Here is a 19,786-nt window from a genome sequence, read left to right as displayed (position 1 = left end):
AGGGCATAGATTAAGGTGAGAGGGGAAATATTTAAAAAGGACCTGAGGGGTAACTTTTTCAAGCAGAGAGTGGTGCGTGTATGGAATGAGCTGTCAGAGGTTTTGGAGGTTTGTACAATGACAACATCTATAAGGCATCTGGATGGGTATATGAATAGGAAGGGTTTAGAGGGATGTGGGCCAAGTGCTGACAAATGGGACTAGGTCAGATTGGGATATCCACTAGGCATGGACATGTTGGACCGAAGGATCTGCTTCCGTGCTGTATGACAAAAAACAGCCAAAAGGAAAAAGTTACTTTAGAAAATTCCTCTTCACGCCTACTAATGTGATGAAAACCAGACCAGCAGATATTTTCAACCACACGCATGAGCCAAGGTGAATACAAGGAGCCTCCCTGTAAAACAGTATCTCCCAATTGAGATCAATTAAACCAGGGCATCTGGTCATTATCACATTGGTGTTTGTGGGAGCTAACTCTGTGTACACTGACTCTCACATTTATTACAGTAGTGACTACATTTCAGAAGTATTTCATTGACTGTGGAGCACTTTGTGTCGCCCTGAAGTTGTAAAATATGGTATATAAATCAGAGATATTTTTAAACACGACAAACTGGGGCATCAGAGGGGAGGCCAATCCTCTGTCCCAGTGTTTCAGCAAACAGAGGCTGAATAGAGCTATTTTCCGTGGAGCATCGGAGGCTGAGGGGTAACCCTATACATCATGAGGGATGTGGACAAGGTAAATAGTCATGGTCTTTCTCCCAGGGGAGAGTAATCCAAAACTACAGGACATAGGATTAAGGTGAGAGGGGTAAGATTTAAAAGGGATTGAAGGGACCACCTTTTCACGCAGAGGGTGGTGTGTGTATGGAATGAGCTGCCAGAGGAAGAGGAGGAGACTGCTACAATGACAACATTTAAAAGGCATCTGAATGGGTTTATGAATAGGAAGGGTTTAGAGGGATATGGGACAAACGCTCGCAAATGGGAGTAGATTTGGTTAGAATATCTGGTCATCGTGGATGAGTTGGGCTGAAGGGTGTGTTGCCGAGCTGTATGACTATGAATCTATGGCATATGTGCATTTACAGCATGAAACTATGCTTGGTGTTCAGGAACATTGACAGTAGATCATTTTTCATTTTCTAAACAGGAGGAGCAGAGGATAACTGCAGAACTCCAACTGCTGCTAAGTACAATCAATCAGTTCAGAAACCAAAGATTGCTTGGATTGGCCTGGGACTTTTCTTATCTGCATAGTAAATTTGGAGAGAGATTAAGGGGATTGCAGGAGTAGATTTGAGAGGGGGTTATTCTGTAGAAAAAGATGAAATAGATTGCTCCCGTTTCACCGTTCATTTATAACATGGATAATTTATTCCACAACATATTCACATTTTTAGCTCCAACTCCCTCTAAGTGAATATACAACACTGATCCACACTAACGAGGTACTAGAAATTTTCATATTGGGGAGGAGAGAGAGGCCCTAATTTCTAGACACAGAATGAATGCCCTATTCTGCACCTCCTCCTGTCCTAAACTCCTCTCTGCCCACAGACGCTGTGGCAGACACACTGAACATTTCCAATACTTGCTCCTTTTACTACTTGAACTTGTCCACAAGCTCTCCCCATCTTAACACACTTTTGCTGCACTTCTGCGTTACTCCATTAGGTTGGTTGTGACATTGAACACTGATCCGTGAAATGAGCCTATTTCCATTTCTTGACACCGATGTCTCTCGATTTGATGAATACAAAAATAGAAAATGTAAAACCATCACATCTGCAATGATTTTGACAGAAGTAAACGTTTTCAGTCTACAGCTGCAAAAGCAAAAACAAAAATATTCCATCTGGCCAAGACAGGCAGGAGCATTGTTTTCACAAATTCTTCGAAATTTGCATAGGAAGAATATTTTACTTGTTGTACTGCCAACCTCCTTCGCTGCAGAAATATCTTAACTCTCTTATTCTGGATATCTCTGCCCCTTATGAAGCAAAGGATAAGAATTTAGCTCCAGTATTGCTGAAAACAAATGATACATTCTGTCAAAGATTTTCATCTGTCGCTCATCATTTCAAATGCAGCCACCTTCATGGATAGGCTGCAGAATTCATCATCCCTTTCCTTTCAATAAACCGATTCCAGATGGTCCTTTGTTTTGACTACAATATTCTAGGGGTATTTATCTAACATTTGATGAATGCAACAAACTTACAACAATACAGAATGAACTGTAAATGGAAACTGATGAGCTGTTGATTAGTAGAATAGGGCTGAGATCATAGGCCCACTACTATGTTCATTTCAGCATCCACCAAACAGCAAGATTGTGGGCTCAATCGCACTCGAGAACAACACTCCACTGTAGTACCAAAGGAGTGCTGCCTTGTCAGAAATGCAGTCTTTCAGATGAGATGCTAATCAAAAGACCTGTCTATACAGTGATACACTGGGAAATTTTAACTGGGTCCTGGACAATATTTCTCCCCCACTAAACGTCATTAAAACCAAAATCTAGTCATAATCAGATTGTTGTTATTATGGAGTTTCCTATGCACAATTACTTGCTGTCATTCCTATATTGGAATGATAACTATAATTCAAAGTATTTACCTGGTTGTAACGTGACTTAGGACATCTGGAGCAAGCAACATAAAAGTCTTTCTTTCTCCCCACCACCTCCCACCCCCCAGTATTCCTCAGGAGGATTTGGGCAGGCTTCATGATTGGATAAGAACACAACAGATGGAATATAAATTGGAAAAATGTGAGGTTATCTACTTTGGTTGGAGGGACATATATGCCGAGTATTTCTTACAGTTGGAAGATAGAAAGTGTAAAGTGTGCAAAGGGTATCCTAACATACAAGTGCAACAAGCTATTAGGATGCTAATGGTACATTATCACAAGAAATTGGGAGTCCAGGTCTCAGTCTTGCTTCGATTGTACAGGAGCTTGGTTAGATCACCCCTGGAATATCGTGCACAGTTTGATCTCAGTGCTTCAGAAAAGATACTATTGCTGCAGAGGGAATATAATGAAGGTTCATCAGATTTACTCCTGGGATGGTTGGACTGTTTAGGATAAAGATAAGGACCATTTTTTTTTGTTTATAAAGAGGGCGGTGAATCTTTGGAGTTCCCCACCTCAGAGGTCTTCATCCCTCCCCCAGTAGGGATTCTGCATCTTCCAAGGCAAGAACTTTGGTGGTTTGTATTTACTCTATCCCACACTAACAAAGCTGCTCACCACCCTGCCTTTGTTGTGCACCCTTTTGAAAAGTCACAGACCTCTGAATATTTAGCTCCCAGCTTTCATCTCAATGAAACCATGTCTGTGTAACGGCAATAAAGATCACATCCATTAACCTGTATTTGTACCCTTTATTTTCCGGAGTACAACATGCTTTAAAGTGAAAATCCATCAATTTTGCCTTGTTACCATTCCTACACCCCTCCCACAAGATTTTATTTGCTGTTGTTGTCCTCCATGTACATGCTGTCCATTCCTACCCACTCATCATTAACCAAATAGATGCCCTGACAATGCTGACACGTCACTTTGCTTTGTAAGCCGACACTTCCCCTCTCCCAAAATCTTCATCCAATCTTATTTGTTGAAAGCCCTAATTATTCAATTCACAATGACAATGGCTCAGGTGAAGTCGAGTCTTCGAGAGCAGTTCCCCTCAACCTCAATACTGGTGCTAATGCCCCATTCCATCCACACCAATCTTCAAGTCACGCATTTAGCACTTTGCCTTTATTTACCCTATGCCAGTTAACTATATAGAGTCATAGAATCATAGAGATGTACAGCATGGAAACAGACCCTTCGGTCCAACCCATCCATGCCAACCAGATATCCCAACCCAATCTAGTCCCACCTGCCAGCACCAGGCCCATATCCCTCCAAACCCTTCCTATTCATATAACCTTCCAAATGCCTCTTCAATGTTGCATTTGTACCAGCCTCTGTAGTAAACCCAAGATCATTATTTTGGGGGTTCTGATGTTTAATATTGTTTTAAAAATCATTCATGACACATGGGCTTCATTACTGGCCGAGCATTTATCGTTCAACCCTAGTTGACTTTGAGATGGTGATGATGAGCTGCCTTCTTGTACCACTGCTGGCCATTTGCGATAGGAAGACCCACAATGCCATTAAGGATGGAGCTCCAGGATTTTGACCCAGTGATATTGAAGGTATGAAGATATATTCCAAAGGCAGCATTGTATTTCAGTAACCTGAAGATACCTACATGTTTTAGGAGTTTATATCATGCACAACCTTTTGGAAATCTATTTACACAACACTGCAATTAAACCTTTATTGGTCAGTGCATTGACTATAACAGTTGGATGTCATGTTGAGGCTGTTCAGGACATTTTGGAATACTGCATTCAATTCTGGTCTCCTTGCTGTAGGAAGGATGTTGTAAAACTTGAAAGGGTGCAGAGAAGATTTACAAAGATGTTGCCTGGATTGGAGGGTTTGAGCTATAGGGAGAGGCTGAATACACTGGCACTGTTCTCTCCTGGAGTGTCGGAGGCTGGAGGGGTGATCTTCATAGAGGTTTACAAAATAATGAGGGGCATGGAGAATAGCCAAGGACTTTTTTCTGCAGGGTTGGGGAGTCCAACACTAGAGGGCATAGGTTTAAGGTGAGAGGGAAAAGATATAAAAAGGGACCTGAGGGGTAACGTTTGCACACAGAGTGTGGTGTGTGTATGGAATGAGCTGCCAGAGGAACTGGAGGAGTCTGGCACAATTACAACATTTAAAAGGCATCTGGATGGGTATATGAATAGGAAGGGTTTAGATGGATATGGGCCAAATGCTGGCAAATGGAACTAAATTAGGTTAGGATATCTGGTCATCGTGGACGAGTTGGACCGAAGGGTCTGTTTCCATACTGTACATCTCTATGACTCTATCTTTTGAACCCTACTTGTCCCATAACCATTCTTTGTCTTACCTCAGCTCTTTCCATTTGGTCTTTTCTCTCTCCTCCCCTTTCACCGGCCTTTGTAAAACCTGTTAATAAGGATGACCTTCTGCAATGTCACAGCTTTGATCAGATCACAGAGGGTACGCTGTACAAGGAAGCATGAACTTATTTTACAGGGGGCATTCTGAAAGTCCAGTAGCTCCATTCCTCAGATGAGAATATGTTGAGCGGAAGTGGCCAAAATCTCAAAGAGTTTTGAAAGAACAAGTGATCTTTTTGAAATGTACAAAGTTATCAATCTTGGCAGAGTCTACACTGGGGGGGGCTCTCTTCTTCTCCAGGTCAAAAGAGTCATAAAATCAATATACAAAGTAGGCTACTTAGGAGAGAAATTCCTTCACTCAGCGAGTTGAGAATCTTTAAAATTTTTAATGTCAGAGGATTGCAGATTTAACAATTGAATATGTTGAAGCTCAATTGACGTTTGGGTAGGAAGGGAAGAAAGAGAAAAGGAAAGGCTTGAAGGTCCTACTCCTATTCCTAATTTCTAAAGTGAAAGCTGCCTTAGTGGCAGTGGATCATTACAGAGAGAGCGAGAGCGAGAGCGGACTGGTGACAATCATAACCTGATGTCACAGGCGATGGGGAAGTTGAAAAGCTGAAGCGTGATCTCAGGCAGTACAGGAACTGAACCAGAGTTGGTATCACTCTGCATTACACACACAGCTACACACCAGTCAACACACCTCCAACATCAGACAGTCAATTTCAATTGTAAGTGCATCATTTCATGGTTAATGAGAATGTAAGAGTAAAAGGTAGAACCAACCTGAAGCAGCAGTGTTCCGAAAGCTAGTGCTTCCAATTAAACCTGTTGGACTATAAACTGGTGTTGTGTGATGTTTAACTTTGTACACCCCAGTCCAACACCGGCATCTCCAAATCATATAAGTAGAAGATTTTACTGAATGACAGTGGTGACATGAGGGGCAGAGTGGCCTGCTCCTGCTTCTTTTACTTCTGTTCTTAAAAAGGACAAGGAGAAATATGGACTATCTAACAGTGTGATATTGAAAAACCATGTAGCAAATAGGAAATAAGTCTTTCAAAATTATTGGAAGTCAGGATTAGAACAATGGTGTCTAAGCAAATTGAGAGATTTACTTACCTTCTTCAATATCATTCCTAGATGAAGCCTCTAAGAGCATAACATTCGGAGTGAAGGAGACTCGTTGGGGATTCCCTGTGTTTTTCTTCTTGTCAGTTTTCCTCTTTTTATTCTGCATCTCTTTCTCATACTGTGCCCATTTTTTCAGCTGCTGCGTCCGGCGTTTCTTTGCAGCTCTGAGGCGGTCTGGGGTAGGCAGCCTCTCCAGGAACGGGAGTTCTGTGAGGAGGTCCATATGATTCGACATCACTGAATGTAGGATCATCAAATGAGGAACCACAAGGATGAGGAGAAACACAGAGAACTGTGCACTGATCCAAACCTTTGGTATTACTTACGGGTACTCTTGATGCAGGTGGGCGAACCAGAAGTGAATCCGATCCTTGCCATCACCTTATCCTGCATTACACAAAAACAAAAATCAGAGGATTAATCCGTTCAGTTGAGTATATTTAACATAACACTGCAGAGAACAGAATCAAAATGAACCAGAGCTAATAACTGCAGAGAAGCAGGTTAGATTACAAATCCATTCTTGAGCTTAACTTGCAAGTGACCTGAAAAGGAACATTTAGACTGCGCAGTGGCTCATTTAGGAGAAAGTGAGGTCTGCAGATGCTGGAGATCAGAGCTGAAAATGTGTTGCTGGAAAAGCACAGCAGGTCAGGCAGCATCCAGGGAACAGGAGAATCGACGTTTCGGGCATAAGCCCTTCTTCAGAAATCTCCCATTCCTGAAGAAGGGCTTATGCCTGAAACGTCAATTCTCCTGTTCCCTGGATGCTGCCTGACCTGCTGCGCTGTTCCAGCAACACATTTTCAGCAGTGGCTCATTTAGTTAACTCTATTGCCTAGCATGTCTGATCACAGAGCAGCAAGATCTTGGGCACAAATTTCAATCTGCCCTGGTTTTCCTGGGAAGGCAGAGACCAGGCAAAATTCCCACTTCTCACAATTGCTCCTCCAAGTTAATGCTCCTTCTTGGTCATGGGACAAGAACAAATGGAGGCACAGCACTCAAACTGCAAGGGTCATAAATGATCCCTGGTCTCTTGGGAAAACTGCCAGCCTCCATGTAACAATTTTCCATCTTGGATCATTGTTAGCAAGAAAGGTAAAGGACAGCTGTGATGACAAATTGAACACTGATGGGTGAATCCGTTGTTCCAACATACTCCGGGCTGGCATCCCACATTCAACTCCCCATAAACCTAAGATTATCTAAACCTCTGCTGTCCATGTCCTTACTTATACCCAGGTCCAATTCGCCCAATACCCTGATGGGCACCGGCTCCTGATTAAGAAATACCTCTACTTTAAAATCCTCACTTTTCCCCTCCCCAGTGTCCACCAACACACACCCAAGGACTGCCTGGCAACCTACCTTTATTACCTAACTTTCAGACATGTGCCCAAATATCTCATGTAGCTCAACAATTAGGGGGAAGGAAGTAGGCCATTGGGCCTTTTAGCCTGCTCAGCCATTCAGTAAAGCATACAACCATGGTTGATCGGATTGTGCCGTCATCACCACTTTCCTCGCTGGTCATTGCCCGGTTCTGGTTCAGCACAGTCAAAGCACCCTGGGACATTTTACATTAGATTCCCAACAGTATGGAAACAGGCCCTTTGACCCAACAAGTCCACATTGACCCTCCAAAGAGTAACCCACCCAGACCCATTCCCCTACCCTATATATACACCCCTGACTAATGCACCTAACACTACGGGCAATTTAGCATGGCCAATTCGCCTGACCAGCACATCTTTGGACTGTGGGAGGAAACCAGAGCACCCGGAGGAAACCCACGCAGATACAGGGTGGAAATGTGCAAACTCCACACAGACAGTCACCCAATGCGGGAATTGAACCTGGGTCTCTGGTGCTATGAGGCAGCAATGCTAGCCACTGAGCCACCCAAGGATTCCTAACCCATCTCCTTAAGCATTTGGCCACGACTACAGGTCCCCTTAAAAGGAGCTGTTTAAGTTCTGAAGTGTCACTGGACCCAAAAGATTAACTCTGCTCTCTCTCTTCTCTCCACAGATGTTGCCAGAACTACTGAGTATTTCCAGCAATTTTGGATTCGCAGAATCCACAGTCCTTTTGTTTAGTTTTACATATAAAGTACGTTGGTGCCAATGCTTTGTACAAAAATAATGCTTGGTTCAACTTGTTACTTCATGGCTTGGGTAAAGATGATAATTTATATTCAAATAATGCCGTGAATAAAATGAAACATCCTAAAGCACTGCAAAGAGCATTATAAACCAAACTATACCATGCAGCCACATAAGATGATACTGGATTTGATGGCTAAAATCTTGTTCAGAGAGATAGGCTTGAACTGGGAAAGCGAGATATAGAGGCAAAACTGTGGATGCAGAATTTCCAGAGTTCAGATCCAGGAATCTGAAGGCATAATCATCCAGACCCTACTCCACAGTAAGTAGTAAACAGTAGTTACCGCTTCCAATTGCCTTCTGAACTGAAAGGGAAACAGGTCTTTCAAAACCTACACTGGGAACTGAAAACTCATTTTTCCAAAATTATGCCTTATTCATAAAGTTTGTGTAAGTACAATATAGATGGTTAATTTTGGGCTGCTATGTAAATTGCTATCACAGCTTATATTCACAATGTACATCTATATTTCATGTCAAACATTCACTTGTGCATACACACTGCAAGAGGTTTTACAGTTTCCAGTCCCTCGGCGCATGAGGGCCTTAGACCCTGACCTTTCCCATGAGCCTTTGTGGCAACTGCCCCATGCATTAATGCATCCTTCAATCAATAATCCTGAACCTTAGAATGTTGCAATACTTGGTCAAAACAGCTCTTTGCATTGGAAGACCAACAAATTTCAGGCAAACCAAAGACCAAATTTTAACAAGTTGAAGATCTTTTGATATCAGTTAATGTTTATCATAATGTACCATGGAGGGGGTTGTGGCCTAGAGGTAACATCCCTGAACTAATAATCCAGAGGCCAGTCTGATGTTCTGAGGACATAGGTTCAAATAATGCATAAGCCAGAAATTTAAAGTTAATTTCTGTAATGGTCCCCCTAACTGTTGTAAAAACAATGGCCATTGGGTTGACAAATGCCCCTTCAGGCAGGAAATAAAAGAATGACTAGGGTAGGAATAGGTTCAGTCAAGGATGGTAGTGGGAAGTTGCGTGTGGAGGCTGAAGAGATTGGGGAGACACTGAATGAATACTTTTCATCAGTATTCACTCAGGAACAGGACATTGTTGCCGATGTGAATACTGAGTCACAATTAATTAGAATGGACGGCTTTGAGGTATGTAGGGAAGAGGTGTTGGAAAGGGTGAAAATAGATAAGTCCCCTGGGCTTGATGGAATTTATCCTAGGATTCTCTGGGAAGCAAGGGAGGAGATTGCAGAGCCATTGGCCTTGATTTTTATGTCCTCGTTGTCTACAGGAATAGTGCCAGAAGACTGGAGGATAGCAAATGTGGTTCCCTTGTTCAAGAAGGGGAGTAGGGATAACCCTAGTAACTATAGGCCAGTGAGTCTCACTTCTGTTGTGGGCAAAGTCTTAGAGAGAATTGTAAGGGCTGGGATTTATGAACATCTGGATAGGAATAATGTGATCAAGGATAGTCAGCATGGTTTTGTGAAGGGTAGGTCGTGCCTCACAAACCTCATTGAATTCTTTGAGAAGGTGACTAAGGAGGTAGATGAGGGTAAAGCGGTAGATGTGGTGTATATGGATTTTAGTAAGGTGTTTGATAAGGTTCCCCATGGTAGGCTACTGCAAAAAGTACGGAGGTATGGCATTAAGGGTGAGTTGGAGGTTTGGATTCGGAATTGGCTGGCTGGAAGACGACAGAGGGTAGTAGTTGATGGTAAAGGTTCATCTTGGAGTGCACTAGCGGTGTTCCGCAAGGATCTGTTTTGGGACCATTGCTGTTTGTCATTTTTATAAATGACCTGGAGGAGGGACTAGAATGTTGGGTGAGCAAGTTTGCGGATGATACGAAAGTCGGTGGAGTTGTTGACAGTGAGGAAGAATGTGGTTGAAACTTTATTGCTGGAACAGCACAGCAGGTCAGGCAGCATCCAGGGAACAGGAGATTCGACGTTTCGGGCACAGGCCCTTCTTCAGGAATGAGCAGAGAGTGTTCAGCAGGAGAAGATAAAAGGTAGGGAGGAGGGACTTGGAGGAGGGGAGTTGGAAATGTGATAGGTGGAAAGAGGTCAAGGTGAGGGTGATAGGTCGGAGTAGGATGGAGGCGGAGAGGTCAAGAAGAAGACTGCAGGTCAGGAAGGCGGTGCCGGGCTGGAGGGATCCGGCTGAGACAAGGTGGGGGGAGGGGGGATGAAGAAACTGGTGAAGTCCAAGTTCATCCCCTGCGGTTGGAGGGTTCCCAGTCGGAAGATAAGACGCTCCTCCTCCGACCGTCGGGTTGTTGTGGTTTGGCGGTGGATGAGTCCAATGACCTGCATATCCTCGGTGGAGTGGGAGGGGGAGTTGAAATGCTGTGCTACAGGGTGGTTGGGTTGGTTCGTCCGGGTGGCCCAGAGGTGCTCTCTGAATCGCTCCGCAAGTAGGCGGCCTGTCTCCCCAATATAGAGGAGGCCTCCTCTATATTGGGGAGACAGGCCGCCTACTTGCGGAGCGATTCAGAGAGCACCTCTGGGCCACCCGGACGAACCAACCCAACCAACCTGTGGCACAGCATTTCAACTCCCCCTCCCACTCCACCGAGGATATGCAGGTCATTGGACTCATCCACCGCCAAACCACAACAACCCGACGGTCGGAGGAGGAGCGTCTTATCTTCCGACTGGGAACCCTCCAACCGCAGGGGATGAACTTGGACTTCACCAGTTTCTTCATCCCCCCTCCCCCCACCTTGTCTCAGCCGGATCCCTCCAGCCCGGCACCGCCTTCCTGACCTGCAGTCTTCTTCCTGACCTCTCCGCCTCCATCCTACTCCGACCTATCACCCTCACCTTGACCTCTTTCCACCTATCACATTTCCAACTCCCCTCCTCCAAGTCCCTCCTCCCTACCTTTTATCTTCTCCTGCTGAACACTCTCTGCTCATTCCTGAAGAAGGGCCTGTGCCCGAAACGTCGAATCTCCTGTTCCCTGGATGCTGCCTGACCTGCTGTGCTGTTCCAGCAATAAAGTTTCAACTTTGATCTCCAGCATCTGCAGACCTCACTTTCTCCAGTGAGGAAGAATGTGTCAGGTTACAGCGGGATATAGATAAGTTGCAGAGCTGGGCAGAAAGGTGGCAAATGGAGTTCAATGTAGCTAAGTGTGAGGTGATTCACTTTGGTAAGAGTAATAAAAAGATGGGGTACTGGGCTAATGGTCAGATACTTGGTAGTGTGGATGAGCAGAGGGATCTTGGTGTCCATGTACACAGATCTCTGAAAGTTGCCACCCAGGTAAATAGTGCGGTAATGAAGGCATATGGCGTACTGGCTTTTATTGGTAGAGGAATTGAGTTCCGGAGCCCTGAGGTCATGTTGCAGTTGTATAAGACTCTGATGCGGCCGCATCTGGAGTATTGTGTGCAGTTTTGGTCGCCATACTATAGGAAGGATGTGGAGGCACTGGAACGGGTGCAGAGGAGGTTTACTAGGATGTTGGATCAGTGGTGCTGGAAGAGCACAGCAATTCAGGCAGCATCCGAGGACAGGCAAAATCGACGTTTCGGGCAAAAGCCCTTCATCAGGGCTTGTTGACCTCGTTGATTTTTACCTCGTTGATTTTTACCTCTTTTTACCTTTTTACCAGGATGTTGCCTGGTATGGTAGGAAGATCGTATGAGGAATGGCTGAGGCACCTGGGGCTGTTTTCATTGGAGAAAAGAAGGTTTAGAGATGACTTGATAGAGGTGTACAAGATGATTAGGGGTTTAGATAGGGTTGACCATGAGAACCTTTTTCCACGTATGGAGTCAGCTATTACGAGGGGGCATAGCTTTAAATTAAGGGGTGGTAGGGATAGGACAGATGTTAGGGGTAGATTCTTTACTCAGCGAGTCGTGAGTTCATGGAATGCCCTGCCAGTAGCAGTGGTGGACTCTCCCTCTTTATGGGCATTTAAACGGGCATTGGATAGGCATATGGAGGATAGTGGGCTAGTGTAGGTTAGGTGGGCTTGGATCGGCGCAACATCGAGGGCCAAAGGGCCTGTACTGCGCTGTATTTTTCTATGTTCTATGTTCTATGAAATGGTTACCTCGACTGACCACGTGCAACTCCAGAACCAGAGTGATGTAATTGACTCTTAACTGACCCCAAGACTGGGCGAGTGAACTAATCTGTTCAAGGGCAATGAGGAATTAATGAGAAATATCTAAATCCCATGAAAGAATGAAGGAAAAGCCCATTGCCCACAGAGTCATAGAGATGTACAGCATGGAAACAGACCTTTTGGTCCAACTCGTCCACGCCAACCAGATATCTTAACCTAATCTAGTCCCAATTGCCAGCTCTTGGCCCATATCCCTCTAAACCCTTCCTATTCATATACCCATCCAAATGCCTTTTAAATGCTGTAATTGTACCAGCCTCCATCACTTCCTCTGGCAAGTCATTCCATACGCACACAACTCTGTGATAAAACTGTCCCTTAAGTCTCTTTTACATCTTTCCCCTCTCACCCCAAACCTATGCCCTCTAGTTCTGGACTCCCCGGCCCCAGGGAAAAGACTTTGCTTATTTATCCTATCCATGCCCCTCATGATTTTATAAACCTCTATAAAGGTCATCCTTCAGTCTCTGATGCTCCAAGGAAAACAGCCCCAGCCTATTCAGCCTCTTCCTACAGCTCAAATCCTCCAACTCTGGCAACATCCTTGTAAATAGAAGCAAAATCTCTAGATTGAATTTGATGAGAAGACATGTCAATGTTATTGTAGAAAGTAAAACTCACTGACCGATTCAATGCTACTGCTGTGGAGCTGTGCAAGATGAACCCCCCTCCAAAAAATGCTTTCCTGCTGTGTCAGAGCACTTACAATAAGGTGCTGGGCAACAGTCCACTCCTCACCACAGCAGCCCCAACAGCAGTGTGTACGTAGGAAGGCTTTGACAAGGAGGGTCCTTCATACTGCCAGCCAAACTGACCCTCGGTGCAAATTTGAAAGGTCTAGTGAGGAGACATTCTGTGAAATGACTTCCTCAGTCTGTTCAGAGAACCATCTGATAGAATGCACCAGTTCCTTTCCTGCAGGGCCTGGAGGACATCATATGCTTTCACTGCCTGATGGGACTGTGGTCAAAAAAGGTGTGCTTCTGCATAAACCCCTCCACATGGGCTGGTGCTCACTGAGCAGAGAGTTCTGTGGCTACGTGGACCTATCCTTCACAACACCATGGATGGATAGATAGAACCTCAACATGTAGGGACACTTGGCGTGTGTGTACTATGGAGCTAGGCATAGTTTGATGCTTACTACTCAAAGATGGCCATCATGAGGCAGTGGATATTTCTCCCCATTTATCGAGAGGTTTGTATATTTTATCAATTCATGACTTCCAGATGAAGTGGAAGATAATCTGGCTGCACACTATGCTGCAGGTCTAGGGTATGGGCCAGACCAGCAGAGAGAGAGTGCCTCACACCAGATCTCCAAGCTCTGGTTATAACGTGATAACTAGCTTCACAACCATATGACCAGTTTCTGTTGCACTTCTTCCAAATTTTAACACATACTGTGTCCCCTCTAAACCATTCCCCAACATCTTCACATAGCCTGGTCTGTAGAAGGGGACAGTTCACAAGCAGCATGACCTTTCTCTTGCCTGAGGGCAGCATGGTGGCTCAGTGGTCAGCACTGCTGCCTCACAGTGCAAAGAACCCGGGTTCAATTCCAGCCTTGGGCAACTGTCTTTGTGGAGTTTGCACATTCTCTTTGTGTCTGCGTGGGGTTTCCTCCCACAATCCAAAGATGTGCAGGTTAGGTGAATTTCTAAAAATTGCCCATAGTGTTCAGGGGTGTGTACATTAGGTGCATTAGTAAGGGGCAAATGTAGGAGTAGTAGGATAGGGGAATGGATCTGGGTGGGTTACTCTTCGGAGTGTTGGTGTGGACTTGTTGGGCCGAAGGACCTGTTTCCACACTGTAGGGAATCTATATTGGCTCCTGGCACCCATTCAAAACAGACCAGGTGAGACACTTGACAGCAAAAGATGGCTATGTCATTCATGTACAGGGAAGTGATAACCCTAGTGGATTATTAGAGATGGAAATGTGTTGCTGGAAAAGCGCAGCAGGTCAGGCAGCATCTAGGGAACAGGAGAATCGACGTTTCGGGTTGCGCCTTCATGCTTGCTGAGGGACTTGGAAAAAGGTTCGATGAAGCACAGGAACAAGGTGGGAAAGAGAGAGGGTAGCACTGTCTGACTCTAGAGATTTGATTGGCACATTTTCCAATTCTAACCCATTGACTGAAGTGTGCTGCTGATGTGCAGAGCAGTTGGGTCCAATTGAGGATTAGTTCCACACTGAAGAGTGAAAGCTTAATTAAAAACAAAAGGCCTTCTCAAAAACGAACAGTGGAGTACCCACATTTTGTTTGAATAGCAATAAATGAAGTATAGTCAAAGCAAGATCTGAATTTTGGATTACAAAATAATAGCTGGATTTTGAAATGTTGTTGTTTTATCACAGGGGAATCCAAACGACAGCACATAAGACAAATATGAGCCCACGTGCGTATTGTATCTATAAATCTCTAGGGATTCAATCTCCCGCAGACTTTCTTGAAATGGAGTGGCTTCAGCTTGGTGAGATAAAAGCGAAGTTAATTACTTTATCCATATATGGTGACGCAACATTAATTATTAATTTAAGATAATACAATCCTGGCATTCAGCAATTTACATTGCAATTCTTTATACGTGACTCATAAATACAAAAAAAGTACTCCTCAGTTATTAAAATAACCTTTCCAAAACAAAACATATCTGACCTAATTCGAGAACTACTAAATGTGCAAGAGAAGTGAGGATTGAGAAAACCTTTTGCCTTTTGTTTCCCTCCAAGCATGAAAGAGTTCTACTTCCCAAATCCACATTCCTGGCCAACCTCCACACCAATGCCTCCATAAACTTAAGGTCATCCGAATCCCAGCTGGCATGTCCCAAATCCCATCAAGTCCTGTACATCCATCACCTTTATACACACTGACCTACACTTGCTCAGAGTTACCTTTTTACAATTGTCATCCTCATTCTTAAATACTTTCACAGTCTTGCCCTCATTCCCCATCTCAAATCTACACCAGCTCTCTCTCCTAGATTCTTGTACTCATCGAGGTAAAAGGTAAAGTTGCTAAAGTCATAGAATCCTCTCAGTGTGGAAGCAGGCCATTTGACCCATCAAGTCCACACTGACTCTCTGAAGAGAATCCCACCCAGACCCAATCTCCTCTACCCTTTCTCCATAATCCCACGATTTCTCTTGGCTAATCCACCTAGCCTGCACATGCCTGAACAGTATGGAAAATTTAGCATAGCCAATTCATCTAACCTTGAGGGAGAGGAAACAGAGTTCCTGGAGGAAACCAATGCGGACACCGGGGGAACGAGCAAACTCCACATACACAATCGCCCGAGGGTGGAATCAAACTTGGATCCTGGTGCTATGAGAAGGCATTGCTAACCACTGTACTATCCAGACGACCAAGGGGCTGCTCTCTCATTAGAAAGAGAGACAACTGGTGGTGGTTTAATTGGAGGACAAGGTTGAGAAGGAGGGTCATAGAGATGTACAGCACGGAAACAGACCCTTCGGTCCAACTTGCCCATGCCAATCAGATATCCCAACCCAATCTAGTCCCACCTGCCACCACCTGGCCCATATCCATCCAAACCCTTCCTATTTATTTACCCATCCAAATGCCCCTTAAAATGTTATAATTGTACCAGCCTCCACCACTTCCTCTGGCAGCTCATTCCATACACGTACCACCCTCTGCGTGAAAAGGTTGCCCCTTAGGTCTCTTTATTTCTTTCCCCTCTCACCCTAAAACCAATGCCCTCTAGTTCTGGACTACCCCACCCCTGGAAAAAGACTTTATCTATTCATCCTGTCCATGCCCCTCATAATTTTATAAACTTCTATAGGTCACCCCTCAACCTCCAATACTCCAGGAAAAACAGCCCTAGCCCATTTAACCTCTCCCTTTAGCTCAAATCTTCCAACCCTGGCAACATCCATGTAAATCTTTTCTGAACTCTCATGTTTCTCAACATCCTCCTGATAGGAGGGAGACCAGAATTGTAAGCAATTTGCGAAAGTGGCCTAACCAATGTCCTGTACAGCCGCAACATGACTTCCCAACCCATGTACTCAATACTCTGACCAATAAAGGAAAGCATACCAAATGCCTTCTTCACTATCCTATCTACCTGCGGCTCCACTTTCAAGGAGCTATGAACCTGCACTCCAAGGTCTCTTTGTTCAGCAACACTCCCTCGGACCTTACCATTAAGTGTATAAGCCCTGCCAAGATTTGCTTTCCCAAAATGCAGCACCTCATATTTATCTGAATTAAACTCCATCTGCCACTTCTCAGCCCATTGGCCCATCTGGTCCAGATCCTGTTGTAATCGGAGGTAACCCTCTTTGTTGTCCACATCACCTCCGATTTTGGTGTCATCTGCAAACTTACTAACTGTACCTCTATGCTTGCATTCAAATCATTTATATAAATGACGAAAAGTAGAGGACCCAGCACCGATTCTTGTGGCACTCCACTGGTCTTCTACCTTTGAGCCAGTTCTGTGGCAAACTCAACTGGGGCAGGAATTGAACCCATGCTGTTAACATCACACTGCATCGCAAACCAGCCATCCATATCCAACTCTGGTCCCTGAAGCCTCCCTGATTTTAATTGCTCAACCTCTGATGGACATGGCTTCAGTTGGCAAAGCCCTCAATTCTGGAATTTCCTACCTTTCTCTTCTCCTTGACCATCTAAAAATCTGCTCTAAGCTCTCATTTCAAATTTTACTTCACACGAACAGTAGGCCATTTAGCCGCTCCATCATTCAATAAAATCATGGCTGATTTGTTTATATTTTGAATTCCACTTTTCCGTCTACCTCTGATAACTTTAGATTCCCCTGCCCAACAAAAACCCATCTACTTCTACCTTACAAATATTCAATGACTCCACTTTCACCACCTTCTGAAGCAGACTGAAAGTGTTCCATAGTTACATATCCTTCTGAAAACAAATTCTCTCCATCTCTTTACAATAAGGTTTACTCCTAATTTTAAAAATACTGCCCACGCTCTGGGCTTACCAACAAGACGAAGCATCCTGTCCATATCCACCTCGTGAAAACCATTCTGGATTTTATGCATTATGAGTAGATCACCTCTCAATGTTCTAAATTGCAGTGAAATCATTGCCCATCTTGTGCAACCTTTCCTAAAAAAAATCCACTCATTCCAGATATCAATCTAATAAAGGTCCTCTTAAACATCCCCCCAACATATTTACATCCTTCCTTTGTAAGGAAACCAAAACTGCACATACTTAAGACGCGGTCTCACCAATGCCCGATATAACTAAAGCAGAACAGGTTTTTTTTGTGTAAAAGTCTTCTCACAATAAAAGGATAACATTACATTAGCCTTTTCTCTTACTTGCTGTACCTGCAAACTAACTTTGCTGACTCATGAACAAGAGCACCTTGATCTCTCAACACCTTGTAATTTTGCAGTCATTTGCTGTTTAATTAATGCTTTTCTTTATTCTTCCTGCTAAAATGTAAAGGAGCAAATTTTCCAACATAATCCTCTATTTTGTTTCAAGATGACGGCAGAGTAACAGGACTCTGTGTTCAAGATTTTGGGTTGGGGCTCGTCTCCTCGGCTGCTTTTTATTTCCATTTTACTTATGCTCTTTTTTTTTATTCCATTTTCTTTTCTTTAAAGCCTTTTGCAGTGGGGTCATCAGCAACGAGTGTCGATTATTTGCAGAATGGCGGAAACCTGCTGTCAATTGGAGGCAGCAGCAGCAACATAGCTCCCCCCGGCGATCTGAGGTGGTGGCGGCAAAAGGCTTCAGGCCGCAACTAGGCCCAGGTGCCTGCAGAGGCTGAGCGTTCCATACACTTTCCCTTCCTTTTAGCTCGGACTCTTTCTTCTGCTTTTTAAAAAAAATTCTGGTTTTGTAACCAAGCTGGTACTAGAGAAAGGTGACTTTGTACATTTTTCACCATACTCCTGTATTTCTATACAGGAGTACAGGTGACAATAAAATCTAAAATTTTGAAATTTTAATTCCATCTGCCAGATTTTTGACCACTCACTCAACACATCTCAATCCATCTGCAACCTCCTGTATCCTCTTCACAATAGACTTTCCTATCTACCTTGGTGTCATCTACAAATTTAGATACCATGCCTTTGCTCCCTTCATCTCAGGTCATTAATATGAAATATAAAAAGCTGAGGCCTCAGCACAGACCAACTGCAGGACCATACTCATCTTATCCTGCCAATCGGGAAAAGAAATAGGACTTATGCTGGAAACGTCGATTTTCCTGCTTCTCGGATGCTGCCTGACCTGCTGCGCTTTTCCAGCACTACACTTTTGACACATATCTATTCACTGTCAGCCATTTTTCTATACATGATACTCCTTATTGTACCCATAAGACATAGAAGCAGAAGTAAACATTCAGTCCATTCACCTATTATGAAACTACATTGGGGAGACTGGACACCTCCTAGCAGAGTGCTTTAGGGAACATCTCTGGGACACCCGCACCAACCAACCCCACCACCCTGCGGCCCAACATTTCAACTCTCCCTCCCACTCTGCTGAGGACATGCAGGACCTGGGCCTCCTCCACCATCGTTCCCTCACCACCCAACACCTGGACGAGGAACGCCTCACCTTCCACCTCAGAACACTTCAACCCCATGATATCAATGTGGATTTCACCAGTTTCCTCATTTCCCCTTCCCCCATCTCACGCCAGCTCCAGCCTTCCAGCTCAGCACCGCCCTCATGACCTGTCCTACCTGCCTATCTTCCTTTCCACCTATCCACTCCACCCTCCTCTCTGACCTATCACTTTCATCCCCACCCCCATTCACCCATTGTACTCTATGCTACTTTCTCCCCAGCCCCAACTCCCTCTCATTTATCTCTCCACCCTTCCCCTATTCCTGATGAAGGGCTTTTGCCCGAAGCGTCGAATTTCCCTGCTCCTCGGATGCTGCCTGACCTGCTGTGCTTTTCCAGCACCACACTAATCTAGACCCCCATTCAGCCCATTACGTGCATTCTTCCATTCAATAAAGTCATTGGTGATCTAATAATCCTCAACTCCACTTTCCTGCCTTTCTCCCCCTAACCCTGGATTCCCTTACCTGATTAAAAATCTAACTATATTCAAGGCTGAGATAGACAATGATCCAGCCTTGACAGGTCCCTATGGCAAAAAATTCTGCAGTTTCACTACTGTTAGAGAGAAAATCCTTCTCATTTCTGTGCTTAATGGGTGACCCCTTATCCAGAGATTATGCCCCCTCGTTTTACACTCACCAAGATAAGCAACCTTTCCACATCAATCTTGAGAAGTCCCCTAAGCGGCTTATATGATTCAATAACATTGTGCCTCTTTCTT

At 44.4% G+C, this 19,786-nt stretch overlaps 1 protein-coding gene across 4 annotated transcripts in view; it reads right to left on the bottom strand.

Annotated features, from left to right (window-relative positions):
- LOC122560245 (protein phosphatase 1 regulatory inhibitor subunit 16B-like) overlaps positions 1–19,786 on the bottom strand; it is a 202,541-nt gene that overhangs the window by 135,372 nt on the left and 47,383 nt on the right. For 2 of the 4 annotated variants that reach the window (XM_043710731.2, XM_043710732.2), the window contains exons 2-3: positions 6,476–6,536; positions 6,138–6,356 (exon numbers count right to left, since the gene is read on the bottom strand). In XM_043710731.2, coding sequence (XP_043566666.2) covers positions 6,138–6,356; positions 6,476–6,527 — 271 coding nt within the window. In that variant the 5' untranslated portion in view covers positions 6,528–6,536. Of the gene's footprint in view, positions 1–6,137; positions 6,537–19,786 lie in introns of all 4 variants that reach the window. The other 2 variants (XM_087994771.1, XM_087994772.1) reach the window with 1 other exon arrangement.

The sequence above is a fragment of the Chiloscyllium plagiosum genome, unplaced genomic scaffold (assembly GCF_037043375.1).
Source record: "Chiloscyllium plagiosum isolate Xiang-an unplaced genomic scaffold, Cpla_swu_hap1 HiC_scaffold_15, whole genome shotgun sequence".
Taxonomy (NCBI): Eukaryota; Metazoa; Chordata; class Chondrichthyes; order Orectolobiformes; family Hemiscylliidae; genus Chiloscyllium; species Chiloscyllium plagiosum.
Note: the sequence above shows the minus strand (reverse complement) of the source record. Positions and strands in the feature narration are given on the sequence as shown.